At 52.7% G+C, this 20421-nt stretch overlaps 1 protein-coding gene across 3 annotated transcripts in view; it reads left to right on the forward strand.

Annotated features, from left to right (window-relative positions):
- Nucleotides 1–1931: 1931 nt before the first annotated feature.
- The window catches only part of BCL9L (BCL9 like), a 44638-nt gene continuing 26148 nt past the window's right edge, over nucleotides 1932–20421 (forward strand). For 2 of the 3 annotated variants that reach the window (XM_086861208.1, XM_086861210.1), the window contains exon 1: nucleotides 1932–2061. Coding sequence is in view for 1 of the 3 variants with exons in the window: in XM_086861207.1 (XP_086717333.1) it covers nucleotides 14394–14417 (24 nt within the window). In the remaining 2 variants the exon portion in view is untranslated. Of the gene's footprint in view, nucleotides 2062–14252; nucleotides 14418–20421 lie in introns of those variants that run through there. The other variant, XM_086861207.1, reaches the window with a different exon arrangement.

The raw sequence follows: 20421 nt of genomic DNA on the forward strand, positions 1-20421 counted from the left end.
ACTTAGGAGTTGATCAGAGGGGCAGGGAGATGTATGGCCTCAGCACTCCTCTGGAGGGGTATATCTCCCTTGGGTGGTTAGTGTAAGCAAACTATGTTCGATGCAGAGGAATTCCTAGTGCCTGCCCAATCGTGCAGATTTCCGGCCCCCGAGCTACAACCCAGAACATGCGCAACTCGCCCCTTTCGCCTGCTTCTGCCTCGGGTGTTTTCCACAGGCGCTTCTGCAAACGGGTGAAGCCACCCTGCGCCAGCTGCCAAAGAGGCGCCTGCAAAATTAATGTCGTGTCCTTCCAGATGGGGTTGGAAACAGCCGGCGCTTCTCCCTCCCTCGTTCCCTCCCTCCTTCGGCGCGCTTCGCTGGGCCTCGCTGCAGCACCGTCTGCCCGTGGGGAACGGGAGGGCTCCGCCGCATGCCCCTCCTCTGCCCGTGGGGAATGGCGGTGTCCAGGGTTTCGCCGTCAGTCCCTCCCGCCTGCCCATGGGGAGCAGGGCTCACTGCCCCGCCCCACCGGGAGATCTCCCCACGTCCCGGCAGGGGGCGCTGCCGCGCGCCCCCGCTTTTGGGGGCTGACACCCGCACCCTTGTCCCGCATCCCCGTCCCCCCCCGCCGCCGTTCCCGCCTCCGCTCCCGGGGCAGGCCGGCGCCTTCGCCCCGGTTTGGGGGCTGCGGCTGTGAGCAGAGGGGCGCGTCGTGTGTTAATTTTCAACCGAGGTCGCTGCCTCCCGTCAGTGGAGCTGGGTTGCTTGTCCCTACATTACCTGGGGATGCTGCCAAGTGCTCCCTCCCTCCCTCCAGCCCTATTTTTGGGCGGTTGGTGCGCTGCAGGCAGGAAGGTGACACGTCCTGGTTAGGATGCTGGTGGCATCGTCCAGGAGCGGGCAGGCTGTCTCCACAGCCTGGTATGCGTGTGCACTGTGCGGCTTCCGTCTGTGGAGTCTCTTGTTCAGGGCAGGAGGGTACTTAATGCCTGGAAAACTTGCTGGTAAAGATAATAGCATGCTGCTCATCTCAAGGGCTAGACCCAGTCCTCGTGCCTTGTGCGTAGAAATTACAAAACATCCTGAAATGGAAGTGACCCACAAGGATCATCGAAGTCTAGGCTTCCGCGTAGGCTTCCGATGCGGCAAAGAGGGGATCAGGTGTGGGACCTCCCCGGCCCAGCGAAGCTCGAGAGCAGGACACGCGGGGTGTCAGCCTGAGCAGAATGGGTGTTTTGCAGGCCTGTGTTTCGGATGATAAAGGGCAGAATGATGCTCAGCAGGAGCAGCCCCCGTGCTGTCGCGGGGAGGAGCGGGATGCAATTCTGCAGGTCCCGGCGGTGCTGAGACCCGTGTGGTGCCATCGCGTACATGTCTGTGAGACTCGTGGGTGTCTGTGAGACACCTGGATGGCCACTCGCGGGGCGCCGGCCGCCCGCCGCGGGAGGCGCGGAATGAGCGGCGGAGCCGGTCCCGGTCCCCGGCGGCGGTGCCGGTCGCGGGCGGTGCCGCTGGGCGGCGGGCGGGGCGCCCGCGACCAGGAAGCGGTTAATCGGCGCGCGGGGCTTTTATTTTGACAGGGCAGCGCCTGGCTCCGGCTCGGAGGAAAGTGAATGATCCTGTTTCTCCAAATGATTATTCAGGCTCCGGCGGAGAAAGGAGCACTCGGCCCGCAGCGCCTCGCCCTCGCCACGGCGCCCCCGCCCGCACCCGGGCCGCCGCGCCCGCCGGCTCCGCTCCCCGCCGCCCGCGCCCGGCCGCCCGCCGCAGCGCGGGGAAGCCGTCCGCGGCCCGGGGCCGGGCGGGCAGCCGGGGCTCGCCGCGGCCGGACGCCCACCCTCGCCGGCGGGCGCGGGCTGGAGCCGCCGGCTCGGTCGGCGGAAGGAGCGGCGCGGCGGGGCGGGGGGTGCCGCCGGCAGCGGCCCCGACCCCGCGCCCTGCGGCGGGCGGCCGAGCCATGAGCGCGGCCCGCGCCGCCGGCCCCGCGCCGCTGGCCGGCCCCCAGCAGCCCGCGGAGCCGCGCCGCGCCGCCCCGGCGGGCTCTCCCGGCCTACCCTGAGCCGCTCCGCCGCCGCCGAGGTGAGTGCCCCGCCAGGCCCGGGCAGCTGCCGTCCATTGTTCCGGCCCGGGGGGAGCCGGGGCTCCGCGCCGCCCCCGCACCGACCCGTTGCCCCGCGCAGCCGGGCCCGCCTCGGGGCTGTCATCCGGCCGGAGGGGCGGCCAGGACCCGCCGTCCGAGCTGGAGACTCCGGGCTAGCCGCCGTACCACCGCTCCCGGGGGCGGCGATAACTTGATGGGGGGACGACGCCGGCCTCGGCTCGGCCTACCCGCCGAGTCCGGCCGGCTGGGGATGAGCTGTCAGCGCCCCCGTTTGCCTTGGACATTGCCCCTGGTCCGCGGGACCCTTGCGGATTCGCTCTCACTTCTCGCGGACCGCTCTTCCCACGTCCTTGTCACCCATTGCTGCTGCGGCCGCAGGCGATTCCTCGAGGACAAAAGTGCCTCGACTGGGGCTTTTCTCTAGGTGCAAAGAACTTACTCGTGTTGCATCTGGTTTTACCGGAGCTGGTCTGGATTTTGCAAGACGTTATCGGTGCTGTTAAAGCCCCAGGGAGAATGGGAACTCGTCACGTTTCACGTGGGGTTTAAACAAACGCTTCTGTCAGGGCCCATCCTAACTGTCAGGGGAGACCTCTCTCCTCTGTTTGCGGTGTTCAACTCGATAGGCTTCGGTTCCCTGTTGAGATAAATCAGGCATATGGTCAGCTTGGAAGAAAACTGAGAGAAGCACCACATACACATACGTATTTTCCTTGCACACAGGAAGGAACCGATGTAACGAAACCTCCCCTGCGTTGTATTAGGGACGGGTCTGTAGCAGGTGGTGAACTTGTTCCAGCCCCGTTCTGCTAGCAACCACTTGCTGGAATAGAAATGCGAGAAGGATGCATATCTGAGCACATAAGTAATGCTACATGACAGGGCAGGCTGTTGTGTTGTTGTGTGCGGCAGCGTCTGCACGCCTTGGGGGCAGCTCTGTTTGACAGGGTGTCAGGCTGTGGCAGCATACGGTTGTGTCCTGGCTCTGCCAGGCAAAGGGCTGCCAACGGCGTGGCACAGAGGACAACCATGCGCCTTTGGCTGCAGAATGATGCTACAGGAGCCTTAGCTGCACACTCCTGACCTGCAGGATCTGTTCTGCGAATGTGGCTACCACTCATTATCCTGCTGAAATGCAGTTTCATGCCAGGCATGCAGTAATCACATGCAGCTCCTTCCGTCCATCAATCACATACATGGGTTGTGTGTGTGCCTTGCTTTGCTACTTTGGTGGCAGGAGGGATAAGAGCAGTGAGTCACCGAGGAAGTGATTTGCCCAAGGTCGCTTGGCAAGGCTTTGTTAGTGCTGAATCAAGACCTCCTTTGGCTGTGGTGCCTGTGATAATGCTGGCTGCCACCACACGGGTGTGTAATGCACACCCAAGGCTGGTGCAAGTGCAAAAATGCCCAGGTCACTGTTGCTGCCTGATTCTCCTTGGTGGAAAGATGAGCATATCAGTGTGCTGTCTCTACAACAGCTGTCTGCTCTGTTGGGACTTTTTCCAGAGCATACATAATCTAAGTGCTGAAGAACCTTTTTGCTTGTCTTTTAATGTGTGTGTTGCCATTTTGGCTGAGGAGGTGGTGGGATTGGTTGCTCCTTACCACCCTGACCTGCCTCTTCATTACCTAGAAAACCCATTTCATGGTATTTTCTGTGATGCAGTGTTGTAAGTATTACTGAGTCTCCCTCCCCCTGAAAGGGCATTTCTCCTTTCCAGATCCCTACCACCGGAAAGAAATAAACAGGCAACAGCTAAAGGAAAGCCTACTTAGAAACTAGAAACCACACTTGTTCAGTTGATGAAAGTCAAATAGTTGTGTTTTGTACTTTTAAGCTCTTTTGCATCTCACTGTGTTGCTGTTGGAAGGTGGCTCTCTGGCCACTGTGTGACAGAGGTGACAGACAGCTGTATTAAGCAACTAGGCCATCACAGAGCTGGACACAGCAAGCTCACTCAGCCACGCAGCTCCAGGGCAGCTGCCAAGGATGTGCTGGAGTTGCACTTTAGTTCCAGGCTAACTCCAGCCCACGAGCTGTGGACTTCGCTCATACTGGCCTGGAGTTTCTCAGGTCCAAGCTCAACTCAGCCCTTGACTTTTCTATGAAGTTGTGAACCCAGCTGGCATCATGTCCTCCATACTTGCTGTTTTGGGGAGGAAAAAAAGTTTGCTTTTTCTTATCTCCCTTGCTGTTTGCTCCAGCTGGACACTGTGAGTGCTTTCCCTTCTCTCAGCGCTTGCTGTGTGGAGGGATGTGGAAAGGAGGGGGTAGCTGGAAGGAGGCTCTTGGTTCCCTCTCTGGGGAGCATCAGCTGTGTCCCAACCAGTGGCTGTTTCTTACTGCTGTAGAGGCATTGCTCTTTGTTACTCTTCAGCTGGTTTCAGGGTCCCAGGATGGGTCCTGGGACTGTTTTTTGTCTCTTTCATCCCCATCTCTTGTCAGTACAGTGTCCAGTTCAGAAGTGGCATCAGAACAGCCCTTGCTTCTTTGCCCTGTCTCAGGTGGTTGTGTCAGGCTTTGCTGCTGCTAGGAGGGAAAGTTCTTAGCAGTCAAAGCACTTGAGGATATGTCTGTGTTCCTCAGATGTCCAGATGTGCTCCTGTAATGGGTTTTAATCTGCTCAGGTCTAGTCATTTCCTGGAGGTGGCACAGGCTGGCTTTCAGCGCTTATTTCCTTAGGGCTCCATCGAGTTTTAAATACCCTGCCTGACAGAGCTCTCAAATTGGTCTCTTCTGGGAGAATAAGTCCCATGTGGAAAAGCACAAGTTTGCTGTTCCTGTCTGAGAATGCATCAGCAGTCTGTTCCACCTGTGAGCCTGCTCCTGAGCTTCTGTAACTGCCTCCTCCCGGGGAGGTCGGCTGTCCCCCAACAGCCTTAGCCAGACAGAAGCCCAGAGCTTGCTCTGAAAATGTCATTTTCCTCGTGCTGTTAGTCTTTTGGCTGAGACCCAGCATTATGGCAATGCCCTGAATGGGGGTGGAGGGGCGTGGGTGGTGGGAGAGAGGGCACACAGGAGACTTGTGCTATGTCTGACTACTTTTGACATTCTTAACAGGAAATGTGGTATGTAGATGCATGGATATATAATATAATTCAGGGTAGAGATATCATAGCGATATGATGTACAGATGCAGCAATATTTTGTCAGTGTTATTTAAGCTGTATCAGCAAAGTGCAAGGAGGATTGCCAGCACGACTCTTCTGGAAAATCAGAATCTAATACAGGTCAGGACTTGGTATCAGTCAGCTCTCCTTTCCTCCCAGAAGATGTTGACTGGAAAATGCATTTTCTGGTGATCTCATGTGTGGTCCCATGTTTCCAGAGGGTGGTGGGAGCTGTGGATTCTGACTTTATGTAGCTGATTTCCATGAGATTTAGTTACCCTATGAGGTTTCTCACAGAGCTGAAGCTGTGGAATACACCGGTCTTGGAGCAAGGGGCCTAGGTAGTGTGGTGGCTTCTTTGCTTCTCAGTTGTGCATCTTCAGCAGCTCTGTGTGGTGCAGATAGCCAGGATGGCTACAGTGGTATTCCTCAGTTCTTCTCGACTTCTGTTTTGAAGTTGTGTGCTGATTTCCAGTGGGCCAGTTTTTGCTGCTTTGGTTTGGCTTCCTTTCTTCTCTGTCTCTGGTAGCCCTGTGTGGAAGGTACCCAGGAACTGTTACTGGAGATTGGAGGGCATGGTTTCTGTTGCTGTATTTTGCACTTCATCAGCCTCTCCTGGGGAGGCAGCACCAGCCAAACCACATGGCTTGGATGAGAGGCACCCTTCCTTCTTCTGTGGTGCCTGTTGCAGGTCATCTTAGCACTGGACCCTTCCTGGGAACAGGGAACTGGTTTCTTTCTCTTCCTACTGATCTTCTTTGAAACTCAAAGACGGAGAGGGTGATGAATTTTGTTCTAATTTGGACCAGTTTGCGATGGCATTTGCAGTTGCCATAGGGTTATACTCAGCAGGAGATAGTGTAGAGGAAGCTGTTAGTGTCACTGGCACTTGCTTCTGATTTAAGAGAAAGCCACGCTATGGAGAGGCAGATTGTTGGGAGTCCTGTTCTCTCCCTGCATCTTTTGCCAGCAGATCAGCGCTTGTTGGTCCCCAGGGCAGCCTGGGCCATGGTGTGGCAGGAAGACAGAGCATGAGTTGTCTTGGCATGGCTATCTGAAGCCTGTACCAAGCCTTGGAAATGGGTGTGCTGCTGTTGGGGGTCCTGACTGTCTTCAAGTCCTGCTTGCTTGGGCCTGGATCTGGTGCTGCTGCTGCCCCTCTTTCAAGGTGTGGGATGGGCCATCTAAGACAATATGACTCTGAAATAAACAGGGTTGCCTTGAAGCCAGCTACAGCCCTGCACTGGAGAAATCAATGTGAGGATAATGGGCTGCAGTGCCCTGAAGAGAGAAATAGGAACCTGTCCTGCTCTCACTGAGTGCATGTCCCTGCTGAGCACAGTCAGTGCAATGATGCCTGCTTCCCACTTGCTCAGTTCTTTATGAAGAGGTGGTCTGGTTCTTTGACAGCTACTGGTGTCTGGGCACAGGTGGCTTCCCTGTATCCTGCTATCCTTGCTGAATTGTCAGATGAGTGCATCAGGTTGTGGTTTCCAGCCCCTTTTCCACTGCCTGTGATGGGAGGGCAATGCCTTCACCTGGCATCATCCTGCTGCATCTTTCTGGCCAGCTCCAGGCAGAGGAACACCCTATGGCTAGGCTAAGCTATGCCTAGGCATCTTTGGGAGACAGGACTTCCCCAGTGTGGGCACCTTGTCTGGAGCTTCAGCTGGAGCCACTAGAGAAACTCTGATGCTGAGTTTTTCTTCCCTCAAGGAACTGGAGCTGTGTTTAAGTGTTGGGTTTTTCAGCTGCAACTCAGGATGCCTGGAACCCCAGCTGGGCGATGATGGGAAGCCTCTTCTGATGCTGGGGTAACAGCCTCAAGATGGCTTTAGGACTGTGCTATGCACTGTGCCCAGAGGTGGGGCGTCACCGTTTGGTGATGAGCGCTGCTGGAGCCAAGTCCTGGGCCAGAAGCCAGGTTTGTGATCCATGCCAGAGAGGGCGAGACTTGGAAAGCAAAGCAGAGCTCCTCCTGAGTGAGAGATGGACTGAAATACTGAGCAATACCACAGAGTGCTCCTTGTTCCTGCCTATGCCTACTCGTCTTCTTTCTTCCTAAAGTATGTGGGAGGCCACAGGATGGATCTGTTAGGGAGCAGGAGGGCTGTGCTCCTCAGGCACATCTACACTATTGTGCCTCTTCAGGGTGCTAGCTGGGTTAGTTTTTTTGCAGTTTTATTTTGTTGTGGTTTTTTTCCCTTTTAATGCTGCCTCAGGTATTGCTGGATCTTCCCCATCCTTGCTGCTACTGGTTTAACAGCCACCTCCTTGCAAGGTGTGCTGTCCAGAGCAATGCTGTGTTCAGTTGCACTGCTCTTTCTGTCACAGGTCAGCTGAGCAGCTTTCCTTTTCCTTGCTCAGCTCCTTCTCCTGTGGCTGAGAAGAGAAATGGGCCAGGATATGTTTTGTGTTGAAGATGCTCTGTGGCACTTACTTTACAGACTCTGTGCTTCTCAAAATGTAATCACAGGAAATACCAGGCTCTGCTGGGGTTTGTGTGAGCAGTGTGGCTCCTGCATACTGGGTGTCTTGCAGCCTCTGGCCACAGCAATCTTTTGCCCTGTCACATGACAGAAGAGGTTTTAAGCACTCTGCAGAAGCAAGGGCTTGCTTTTTTTTACTTTCAAAATAGAGGCTGGCAGGAAAAGTGAAAGGAAGTGACTTAACCAAAGACAGGAAGGGAATAGAGCTAGGGACAGAAGCCAGGATTCCCAGTTCCTACTCATCACTCCTACTCTGTTGCCTCTCTCGTCTCAGCCTCCTGTTCAAGGCATAAGCAAGGTTTTCTACTCCTCTCTTGAAGTATCCTCAATGCCCCGTGCATCTTTGAGTTTTCCAGCATGATTTGCCCAGCTGAAGTTAGAAAGCTATGACGTGTGTGATTACAGCAGAGTCGCAAACTGTGACCTTGGCTACTGAGTGGAGCTTCTGGTACTCCAAGGAGCATGGTGGTCCTTGTCCCATGTTTACCCTGTGAAGAAATACTGCTCTCCAAGAATGCCATGCCTTTGTTCGGGGGGCCATACCAACCTTTCTCTTAAGGGTTTATGTTAGGAACCTGTTTCTCTCTGCTTGCAGTGTATCCCCTGCTGAAGTTTGCTTCATGAGCGATCTTCCATGTCTTGCCACCCAAGGCACGTCTGTCTGGTCAGGTCTGCATCAGTTATGTGGTTCTTCAGGCAGGGACACTGAAGCATTGCTGCCTTCCTAATAGAAAGTAAAATTTTAATACACTCTTTGGAAGAAAGATCCTGCTAAATAGCTGTGTATGAACAGCACATATATGTGTATGAGAGCTGTACTCTCCTTCAGATGGCCAGGGGCTCCAGCAGTGGGTACAATGACTGTTGCTTTGTTCTGTTGCTGTGCTAGGCTTCAGGCCTCTGGAAAGGCTGCAGCTGTGAAAGGATGCTGGCCTATAAAAAGGTGGCTTATAAAAGGCAAGGGTCCCAACAATCCAGACTGTAGGTCTCCCTGCTCAGGGTGGGGAGGAACTGGATGGAGAGCTCTGAGGGGTAGTAACGGAGCAGAAGGGCTGCATCTCTGGTCAAGTCTTGTCAACATCAAGCTGGCCAAGGCTGTGGAAACCCCTGCAGCACTGGAGCTTTCACCACTTCCTTGGCAGGATTTATTCCAGCACTGATCTGTAGCAGAGGATCGGGCCAGACATGGCCTGAATAGAGCAGGTCTGGCCACAGGCAAGCCTCAAGTGTGGCAGTTAGGCTAGGCTGAAAGCTGCCTGTGTCCTGCCTCTGTGCAGCCTTATTTGAACTTTCCTCTGGCAAGGAGCAAAAGGAATCAGGGAGACCTAGGGCTAGTCAAAGCAAGTTTCCTCTGCTCTGCTTGCCCTCAGATGCAACGAGGGAGTGGGGGCAATAGCAGCAGCTCCAGACTGTCCTCTCAGAGCAGTTTGGGGGGACTTTGGTCATGACAGCTTTTGAGCAAATGTTTCTTTCCCTCTGGTGTTCCCTGCCTCTTGGGCAGGGAGGGTGAAGTGAAACTGTGGTTCAGACCAAGTCCTCTGGATGGCAAGAAAATTGCTGAGTAGCTGGTTTCCAGGTTGCCGAGGTTCTAGCCAGGACCTGGTGTGGCTGCCAGAAGCAACAGGCTTGGAATTTCCTCTGCCTGGTGCCAGCTCCACTTGGGCTGGCCGCAGCACCTCTGCTGGGCTTTAGCTCTGCTTGCACTCTGCAGTTGGGGTGCTCCCAGAGCAGGGGTTACACTGGAGCTGGAGCTGCCCCCCTCATTCTCATAGCCTGGTTTTTATTTTCTTTTCCAGGGTCCAAGATGTTTTGAATTACGCAGCCTGTGCCTCCCGCGGGGCTCCTTGAGCAGCAGCCTAACGAGCTGAGCTCCTGACAAACTTTGCTCTGGCTTTAGCTATGCTTGGAAAATTTTACAGCCTTTTCAGAAAAAGGAAATGCCAGGAAAGGCCTGTCTCTTCTTACTTTTATGAGGGGGTCCCAGTTGAGAGAGGGTGAGATGAGCTTGGGAAAGAAGACAGGAAGGATTTTGTATATGGTAGTATATACACTTTTCAGTGATCAGGGTGAGTGGTCTTGGTGCACCTCCCCATAGTGGACACAGTGGGGGCAAGACCTGCAGGGCACTTGGTGGATGCACCACAGACACAGGAAGCAGTGACTCCTTTGCTGCAGGGAGGTGGTGGTCTGTGTCTTCCCTCCAGATGCCAGTATAGCCACTGTCTGTTTAATCTTTGTTAATTATGCTTTTTCTGAATGGCAGTGGTTTTATTTCTACTGTGGTTGCAGGCTACATGGATGTGCTGTGTGTCAGTCCCCCAAGGCTCAGGGGAAGGATTACCACCAGGTGCTGTACTGGTGGTTTCCTTATCCAGAGATAGCATGGTGCCCAGGCAGGGTGTTGTGGGCATAGGGCAAAGAATGCAGGTGCTGCCAGCACAATGTTTGACCCAAGAGGGATAGTCTTACGTAATTTCCCCCTTTGGATGAAAAACCATGTTACAGAAAGAGAAACTGGGACCCAAAATAAATGGTGTCTTACTTGCCTTTCCTCTGTAAGATGATGCTGAGAAGGGAGGAAGGAGTCCTCTGTTTTGGATAAACTGCCCCTTGGTGAGGTGCTGGAAGTCTGCCCTTGAATTTGTCTGATTTCCTTCAAGACAGCCCACCAGCGATGTCATGGATCTTCCAACAAGTACTTCTGTACTTGTTCTGTGTGGAGAGGCACTAAGGGTACAGGCTGCTCTTTGCCATCTTCCTTGCATGTCCTCCCAGTGTCCCAGATCCCTTTCCAATGGTGAAAACACATCTATGGAGACTGGGATAGATGTTTTGGTTGGACCAAAAACAACTGGTTTGTGTGAAAACACAGCAGCCTGAGGAGTTGTAGGACTTCTTCAATGGGAGGGATAGAGGGTTCTGTGCAATCTATAGGCATCAGCTGCTGCCAGTCATTGTGGATGAGCATCAGACATGGGCAGTGATGGCTCTGGGTGGAAGGAGCCTCACTCTGGTCCTGCTTTGAGGGCATTGCTTGTTACACTTGTCAGGAACGTGGCTCAGGATAGCTATTTGATTTGGCAGCCTGTGCAGGCCTGGTAGCCCTAAGAGTGAGATGCGAGCACCAGAATTGTGCCCTACTCTCCCTTTTTTTCATTGCTCTACCCATCCCCTGTTTTCTGCTATTTTGGGCAGGAGAAAAAGCACCTCCTATGCCCGTGTCCCCTCCTCCACCTCAGAAATGAGTGGTAACCCTTTCCTTTCTTGGGGCTCATGTGTAGAAGCTGAGATTACATTTGACAGGAGAGGCCAAGCACCTTCACTCTGCTCCTGGAAATTATGAGAGTGGCTGTCCTGTTTGCTTCTTGCAGTGATGAGCTTCTCTATCCCTGCTCATTCTCAGAGCTCAAAACATGTGGGAAGCTGCTGGGGAGACTACTGAAAAAATAGTTAAATACTTTATTGTTATTTATTTCTGTGATGCCATCTGCTTATATATGGTTTAGAATGGTTGAAGTGGATGATTTTTGTACTCTTTAATTAGTTTCCTGATTTTCAGTGGGAAATTCTGTTTCATGTGAACTTGACACTAAGAAAGAAAAGACCAAGCCCTGCTTGTCTTCTTTGTCTTTAGAGCAGTACAAACTCAAAGGAAGCACAGATAAGTGCAGGGGCATGGCTGTGCTTCAATCTGTGGCACCTCTCTTTCCAAAACATTTCCACAGGTCAGAGGTTCAGTAACAATCTGCCTGGAGTGCCCACCTCCATTGGAAAATTCAGTGTGGGTTTTTGCTCCTCATTCTCTTAAAAAAAGAAAAATAAATCAAAGCAAATAAAAGCCTTTCCAAAACCCAAACCTGTTTTTGCTCTTTAAAAGTCAGTTTCATGAGTTGAAATTGTAAGCGTCTTGTTGATAAGAGTTAACTTTGCCTACAGCAGAGCTTCCGCAAAGAAGTATCCAGCCGTTTCCAACTATTTTGATATAATTTTAGTCCTGATGTGTTGCTTTAGTGAGAAGAGTGATTTTTCCATCTGCTTGTGTGGTCAGGACCTTACCTGCTAAGTAAGCAATTGCTTCTCACCCCACGTTGTGATTTCAGAATATTCGGAGACTCAGCTATTGGTAGCAAATGTTTATCATTTAGTTTATTATGCTTTTTAATTAAAAGTAATTCCACAAAGTCCTAGTCCGATTAAAATATATTCCTTATGTTATTAGGGTTTAGTATTCCTTTTCTTTTCTCCACCATAGTTTAAGGGCCCCAGGCATTTTTCTGAAGCTGTTGAAATAATAGGCTGTCATTGGTAAGTCCTTTCCCCAGAATTCTCAGTAGCAGCCTACAGGCCCTTGGAGGGGTCCGTGAAGGTCCACAGTGGGTTTAAAACCAGTGAAGCAAACTAGCCACCCTGGGATTTCTGTTTCTGAGGCCGATGCTGGCAGTGCCATTTTTCAAGCTCTTTCACTGGAAAGGGACGATGTTGACATTGTTCAGGGCTGCTGATTCCTGTCTGGGTGATGACACCCAGCTTGTATTCATCTCACTGCAACCAGATGGAGAAGTTACTTGCTTTGCCCAGCCTCTGGTTGAAATACGACTGCAGAAGAAGGTAACTGTGGCTGGTGGTTAATTAGTTGGAAGGGGAGAAAGGAGAAGTGGGCATATCCAAGAGTAATGCCATGTTTTGGCATTGTCCTTCCTCCAAGACCTGGTCCTGAGCATATTGGGTGGCTGCTCTTTCACTGTTTGATCTGTGGCTGTTCCAGTCTGTGGGTTATCCTGTGGCTGTTTGCAGTGTTTTTGGAAAAGCTACCAGGGGTATGCAAAGAGTTGATCTTTATTGGAAACTGATAGGAGAATCCCAGTAGCAAACACTCCAGGAAGTTAGGCTCCTACTTCTAGTGCTACCTCCTTGCCTCCCCACTGGGCACAGATATTGATGTGCCTGTACTTTGACTTGGATTGTGTGCAAGTGGCTCAGCTTGAGGTGAGAGCTGAGCAGTGCTTCTGCCAGACATGACATGCTGACGATCAGGGAGGGGATGAGGCAAAGCTGGGACCTGGCTCAAGAACACGTGCCATCCAGGCTCTCTTTTGCACACAAGGTGTGTGTTTGTGGGGTCCTCCCTACAGTGGTGAGCCATGGCTAATGGCTGACTCTGGGCTCAAAAAGCGGAGTTGGGATTGTAGCACTGAAACAGTGAGGAATCTGTGCATTGCTCTTTGCCAGTGGACTAGTCTAATGCCTTGTCTGATTTGCATATCAATTAATTTTTATTCTAAGAGGACTCAAGTGGACCCAACTGCCAGACTGCATCTCAGTATGCTGTAGGGAGAACCCAGGAACTGCATGATTCAGTCTGAACAATCCTGTGGATGTTATCGCTGAATGAGTCAAAGGTACTCCTCTGGTGAAGTCAGTTCCTCTCAGTCTGAAATGGGCAAATGCCAATTTTTCTGGGGGTCTTCAGGTCCCATTGAACAGTGTGAGCAGCGACTTAGTGAGAGTCTTGTAGTCACTGGTGATGGTCAGGATCCTCTCTGATAGTAGGATGGTTTGCCTGGGACCTGCCACTGCTCTCGGGGGTCCCGGTGCCAAGGGACCAATTTTCTAAGGTGCTGCTTCTTGTGATTGTATGACTTTTCAGACTCAATGCTGCTTGGCTGACAACATGTCAGGTTCAGGACAGAACCCATGGGAGAGGGGTAGTTGCAAGGTAGCTTCTGGTTGTAGAGCTCCTCTGGTCAGCTTCACTGCTGTGGGATGGGGAGAAAGCCAACCTCCCCTGCCCAGAGGCAGGAAATGAGAAGCACGTGGGCTGACTTGGAGCCTCACCGGCAACTCATGCTTGCAACAAAAGCAGCACGGCTGGGATTGGGCTCACTGGCTCACTGCCACGGTGCTGGTGGCCTTGTTCAGTGTCCTCCGTTTGCAACGGGGCGGGGAGGGGGGCAAAAGGGGAACCCTTTTGGCTCCAGTGCTCAAAACGGGAGGCCGCAGCCAGAACTGGTCTCCTTCTTTCTGCTATGCATCCACCCTTAGGCACTTGTCTGGGCTCTCACTGTGAGTGTCCAGCTGTTGCAAATGCCAGGAGTAAAGGCAGCTCATGGGCTGTGGCATGCTGCCTTTGCCCAGGGCCCTGTAGACAGACTTGGCCCCAGCACAACAGCTGTGCTGTGGTTTGCAGCTGCCACTGCTTCCAGGACAAGAGGGTCTTGTAGTTTTCATGACAGGGATTTTTCCTCCTGCCTTTGAGGTCTCTCAGGAGTCATCCTGAAATCTTTCTGTAACCCTAGCTGAGGTGCCAGGACTCCCATTTCCCATCGCTGAAGGAGTGGTTATTGGAGGGAAAAGCAACATAAGCTTTCTTGGTGGACCCTGTCGTGTTTGTCCTGTTCCATTACAGTGCAGCAGCAGTGGCACCAGCCGCTGCCTTCCTCCCCTCACTGGGCTGGAGCGCTGCAGGCTCTCAGCAAATGCTGTCTGCGGACATCTGCTGCCTCCTCCCCCACTGCCTCCTGGCAAGCGGCAGCAGCTTCCCAGCAAACAGCCTGCTCTTTGCATCACCCCCCACACACCCAACCAAAGCTTCCTTCTGCTCTCACAGGCACCTTCTCAGGACCTTGAAATGGTGGTTTCCCCGGTGCTGGCTCGGCTCTAAGCAGCCTTCTGCTTCACAAGATCATAGCTGAAAAAAATCAGGGTGCCTGATGGAGGAGAAAGGCTTACTAAAGGTGATGCTTTCTGGATTCTGGCTTATGATTCAAATGGGCAGCTCTCTCTTTGGCAGGGCTCCAGCCAGTGCCTGTGGCCTGAGGCAGGCAGGGAGTCTGGGGCAAAAAGCTTGGAGCAGTTTGACTGGAGCAGATGTGGCTAGGTCAGCTGTGAACTGCAGCCCTGGTGCCCGAGCTGGATGCTTTGGGCCAGTGTCTGGCTTGAGTATGTCACATGCAGCAAACAGAGGCAAAGTTGACTCTGCAGGTATTCATGCCACCCTTTCCAGGAGATAGGAGCTTTTGTTTCTTTCTGCTCTGGACTAGTAGACGTGTCTCTTGGATGTAGATGGCCACAGGCCTGTGGGTTTCTGTCTTCTGAGAGTAACATCCCTGTTACCAAGCTGAGACACTTGATAGTCCGGCCATCTCAGCAGTAGGAAGCATCTCTAATTTTTGTGGGCATTTTTGTGGGTTCAGTCTCTCAGTGCTGCTGCACCAGGTTTCCATATGTGGGTATTTGCATTTGGTACCAGAAGATGTGGCAGTAACCTAAGAGATCTTTACCCCAAGCCCAGGCAGTCCCCTAAGCTAAAGTTGCTAAGATGCCCTGGCTGCATCTTGTATGCTTCTAGCCTGGGGACTTCTCTGGAGAGCAGAGAAGCTGGGAGGGATGGAGCAGAAGGATTTAATGAAGTGGGCATGAGAAGTGTAGCAAACTCCTCTCTCCTGAAACCAGTGAAGTAGTAGCTGGGAGCATGAAGGTAGTGCCTGTCTGTGATCTCAGGGTATGCCCAGAAGGAGGGCTGAAGTACGTGGATTAGTCAGAGGGATGGTAGAAGATGAAAGAGGATTCTGCAGCTCTGAGTGTAAAGGCAGTTTTGGAAGAAGGAGCTGGAAGGACTGCAGGTGGGACATGAAAACAGGAGCTTTGAAAGTTGGGATAAACAGAGCCAGTAGGGAAATTTGCCATTTTGTACCTGGATTAGAAAGATGTGAGCACAATTTGAACTGATTTATACAAGGCACGACTCTGTGCTTGGAGGCAGAAGGGATCATCATCTTCATGTGACCATCTTTGCAGTGGAGGAGTGCAGAGGCACAGCCAGATCCCCCCTGGCAGCTTGGTGGAAGCTTGGTGTTATGTGGAGAAGTATTGCTTGGCACACAGTTGACAGCAGGTTCTGGGCCCCTTGTTTGGTTAGTAAGACTGTGAACTGTGACCGAGCCTGGTGTCAGAAGAAGTGGAAGAGCTTTGTGGATGCTGTGTAAATGCTGCTGGAGGAGCCTGAAAAATCATCTGAATGCCTGTGATGGATGTGGCATAGAGATGGGAGCTGTGGGACAGAGTCTGGCTGACAGTGAGCAGTGAGGCCAGAGGCTGCATGGAAAGCAGGGCCAAGGTGCTCCTGTTGGCACACTTCTGGATGCCCATCTGTGGCAGCTGGGCCCAGTGCTGCTGCACAGAAGGAAAGAGCCTGGAGTAGATCTAGCAGCCAGACCCAAGCTGAGTGTTTGGGTGTGCTGTTTGCCTGGGCAGTAGCCACAGGCCCCTTCTCCTTGTTGGTGTGGTGCTGAGCGCAAAGGAGGTGAAGCAAGGGAAGGATGAGGCATGTGGTTTGAGAGCGAGATAAGAGATGCCACTGTGTACCAGAACTCAATTCTTCTTTTTGTGCTGGCAAATACTCAGTGGGATGGGGGCAGAGGAGCTGGGTTGCGGGCCAGAAACACTCACACACGTCCCTGAGAGGGGAAGCTGAAATGCTGCAGGAAGCCACGATCTGGCTGCACGGGTGAACCAGAGCTGCTGGAATTCAGGGGTGACACAGCAAATCCATCCTTCCCCCAGCCATCTAGACCCTGTCCCAGAGTCTAGGAGGAGACAGCTAAGGAGGTTAGAAGTCTCTGGCAGGCAGCCTTTAAAGTCCCCACTGAGGAATAGCAGTGTCAGCAGCAGCTGGAGGAAAGGACTGGTAGGTTATGGTGTTTACCAATGCTGAGGAGAAGCAGAAGGTGCCATGTGGAGGCCAATTGTTGCCTCCCCCAGGAGATCAGTGAGGGAGTGCAGGGGAAAGCAGCTGGGCATGATGTTATCCTGCGAAGAAAGCACTGATAATTGGAGGCAGAGGGAGCACCAGGACCCAGGAGTTTGCTGGGGAGGACATCCTTCCTTTGAGCAGGGAAGGGGTATCAAGAATCTAGCAGGACCCTGGCCACAGGAGCACTCTCTCCTGTGAGTGGCTCAGTTTGTGCCTCTGGTTGTGACTTTGTGCCCAAAAGCTTCCCAGAGGGAAGTGGCATGGCAAGTGTAGGTGTATGGACTGCAGGGACTGGTGCTGGGCTCAAGAAGGGCGGTACCTGGCTCTTCTCCCTTCCCTGGAGGTGCTGGGTGCATTCCTGTGAGTTACCATTCCCTCTGTGCCAAGGCTGCTGCAAGACTTTACCCCAAGTGCTTGGCTGTCACTCTTCTGGGCTCTTTGTTTTCCTCTACAAGGAGTCCAACTCTTGGATTGGACCTGCAAGCAGGACTCTGTCACTAGCGGGTCAGGAGCAGGCTGAGCCAGCACACAGGGAGCTAAGCACGGGCCCTGGGCAACACCGAAGCACCAGCTGGCCCTTTTGGGAGGCCAGTGGCCTCCCTAGCCCAGACTCGTGTGGGTTGGCCCCAGTGACCCTGCAGCAGCTGTCTTCTCTGCACCGGAGGGATGGAGCCAGGAGAGGGGGAAGGAAGAAATCAACCTGCAAAGGGTTAATAGTAGCTCCAGCCTACTGCTCAAAGCTCAGGCCCTGCTGCAGGAGTGGTGTTGAGCAGCCTGCTCCAGTTGGCATCTGTCCCAGAATGCTTTGGAAAAGCACTGGCCTCTGACCCCCAGTACAAACGGAGCCCAGCACGTGGGAGGGAAAAATTACTCCCAGACCTTCAGGCTCCAGGGTTTACAAGCTGCCTGCAATAAAGCAGCCATTTTTTCCAACAGTTATTAAATCTTTTAGCTCACTGCAAACCTCTGCTTGTCATTCCCCTACCCTGTCCCTAGCCCCATATTGTACTTCTCCTCCTCAAGCCCAAAACACCTCTGTAAGGTGAGGCAGGCCTGTTGGGGGAAGGCTGAAGGCTGGGGAGAGCTCCAGCCACTGGTTCATGCACAGTGCCCCTCACCCTACAGTGGTGGGTCCCATCCAGCTTGGCTGCTGTACTTGTGTCTGTTTGCCTGCTTCCTGCATGAGCCAGTGTGGCCTCCCCAGGTGCCTTGCTGCAGCAATCTCTGGGTGAATCCTGTACCTGCTTCCTCCACCTGCAGGGTGCATATCTGCACCCCTCTTCTGAGCCCCCATGGGGCTACTGGGCCTCTGCTGATGGACCACATTTCAGTATTGTCTTATTGTCCATGCTGGAGACCGGGAACCAAAGAGCAGAGCATTTCTTCTTGGCCTTGCTGATGGCTGGGGCAGCTAGGACGGGGCCTTGGTTTTTCTTTGCCTCAGTTCTGCTGTCTTGAAATGGGAATAGGAGCAGGGTTTGCTCTTACCTGTCATCAGCTCCTTAGGTAACTTACTCTGTCTGCACTCCCTGCAGTGAGCGATGGATTAATTGCCAGGGAGGCTGGCCAGTTTCTATGGAAGATCACTGCGTGGGAGGCTCATGAGGTTTCCTTCACCAGCTAGTGTTTGTAATGACTGCTGCAGCTGTAAAGTGCCAAGAACTGCTTCTTATTCACATAGGATTTCATGACCATCCAATTGTATGGAAGTGCCGAGTTGGCATGGTGCAGTGAGCACTGCCTGTCTGGTGCTGTGCTGAACATGCCAGCATGTTGAGCTGCTGCATAGGGTGTGGGGAGCACGTGGTTTTGTTTGTACAGTTCTTTGGGAACAGAACACTCTTACAAGTGGCTACCATGCCATGGGCACTGTGGGATCCAGATAAATAAAATGGGAGCTGGTATTTCAAAACAACCTCTTCCCTGCTCCTCCCACCTCCTGTGCACATTCCTCTGGTGAGGAGCAGGCAAAGGTGAGGAGGTGCCCACAGAATGCAGCTGTAGCCCATAGCCTGAGAGCAGCTGCAGCAGCAGGCAGCCTAGACTCCACAGCCCTCTTCCCAGCAGATATAGGACACACTGAATGGAGCAGGTCACCTTAGCCTTGGGCGTGCCACTCGTCAGGCAGGTGACACCTGCCTGGGGACCCAGACTGCAGTCCTTAGCCCTTGACGTGGCTGCAGGACACCAGCTCTGAGGGTAGCCCTGGAACCTTAGGCTTTCACTCCACTTCTTTTTCAGACTCAGTCATTTGCCAGGAGCAAAGTGCCTTAGCAGGAGTCTCACACTGCACTGGCACTGGAAGACCTGTGCTGTTACAAGTCTGGGCACAATGAGGCAGGGAAGCCATTTTCCTAAAGATGTCTTGGGCTGGTCTCGGATTTACTCAGATTAACTCAGATTTTACACACAAGAAAAAAACACATTCATCCGAACCCCCTTCTCTCTCTGAGGCTTGGTTTTGTTTTTAAATCTATATGGCAAGCGACCAAACTGGCTGAGTCAGTCAGCTGGCTGGCCACCAGAAGTAAAAATGTGGTTTTGTCCCCTCCCTTGTTCCATCCCCCTTCCCCCTGGATTTTTTTTCTCCTTCACTTAGCGACAGTTTCATGTATTTACAACAAACCTCTTTCTGCCTCCTTCTCTCTTGGGGCTGGGACAAGTGGAAGCTGGTTTTTATTTTCAGAATCAGCCTAGGGAGAGAAGGTGCAGGAGGGCAGCCTGGTTTTTCCTTCTTGCTTCTGCTCACAGTGATGCTGCATGGGAGGAGAGGGAGCTCCCTGCTGTGTTCAGGCCTTTGCAGGCTGATGGCAGCATCTGCTGCCTTACAGGCAGTTAGAGAAGTGAAGTGCCATGCCCAAGGCCACGCAGGCCAGGCCTGGGAGGATGGGAACGGAGAGTCTTCTTTGGATGCTGACACCCAGAAGCCGTGCTGGCCATGGGCTGACGTTCAGGGGGCAAGAAGCCATGTGAGGTTCCTGAGTGTTTTCCTGGTTGCTGTGGTGTAGGGATGGTCTGGTTGGAATGTGCCCTGAAGTTGCCTCTTCCAGTGGGAAGATGGGAGCCAACAATGCTCCTGTGTGAATAGCCAACATCTTGTAGAGGGGAAAGATGCTCTTTTCTTAAGGGGGAACTAGGGGTGTTTGGCCACTCTGGTGGCAGTCTGCATGGGCAGCTGGACAGGTTTCAAGCACCTTATGCTGCTGGATTGCTCACAAGGTATCCTGTATCCTGAGGATGGGAGCAAAAGGGGTGGTTCTCCTGCTGTGGCCTGTGGTTTGGCCATCAACATCTTTAATTCCTAGACATCCAAATTCTGTAGCCCCATCTGTGGGCAGCCTTGTGACCCATTCTCAGGGTGGAGAGGAGATGGCGCAGGAGGTAAAGCAGGTGTGATCTAAGTACTCAGTCTTCTCCTTCCCTCCTTCCTTGTGGCTAGCCTTAGTTCCAGCCTGAATTGTGATAGATTGTGACAAGTCATGGGATCTCAACGTGTGTCCCAGCTTGCAGTGGGTCACTGGGTGCTGGAGTATGTGGCACCCCACAGAAGTAAAAACTTAGCTGTAAGTAAAGGAGGCTCCTCCACTGAGAAGTTTTCAGATGCACATTGTCCAATTTCTGTTCAGAGACAGAAATTCTTCATTTCTATGTTGATTTTTTCCTATTTCAAATGCATACAATGCAGCAAATTCTCTAGTCTGACTGGCTTCTGTGTTCTTCACCAAGGGGTTGCATGAGAGTGAGCAGCTGGCTGCCTGCTGTGAGCCACGGAGTAGCTGAGAATACCCACACTGGTCTGAACTTGTTTGCTGCTTCCTCTTCCTGTGTGTATATCACAACTTAATCATGGGACATACTTGCAAGGTAGCAGAAGTGGTGAAGGGGGGAAACTGATTTACTGTTTTTTATTTTAGCGAGGATGTGATGGGCTAAGAAATGTTAAAAGGCAAAATAAATCCTTCACAATATTTTGCTGTGTTGAAATG

Source organism: Cyanistes caeruleus, chromosome 23, assembly GCF_971803275.1.
Source record: "Cyanistes caeruleus chromosome 23, bCyaCae1.hap1.1, whole genome shotgun sequence".
In the NCBI taxonomy this organism is placed as follows: Eukaryota; Metazoa; Chordata; class Aves; order Passeriformes; family Paridae; genus Cyanistes; species Cyanistes caeruleus.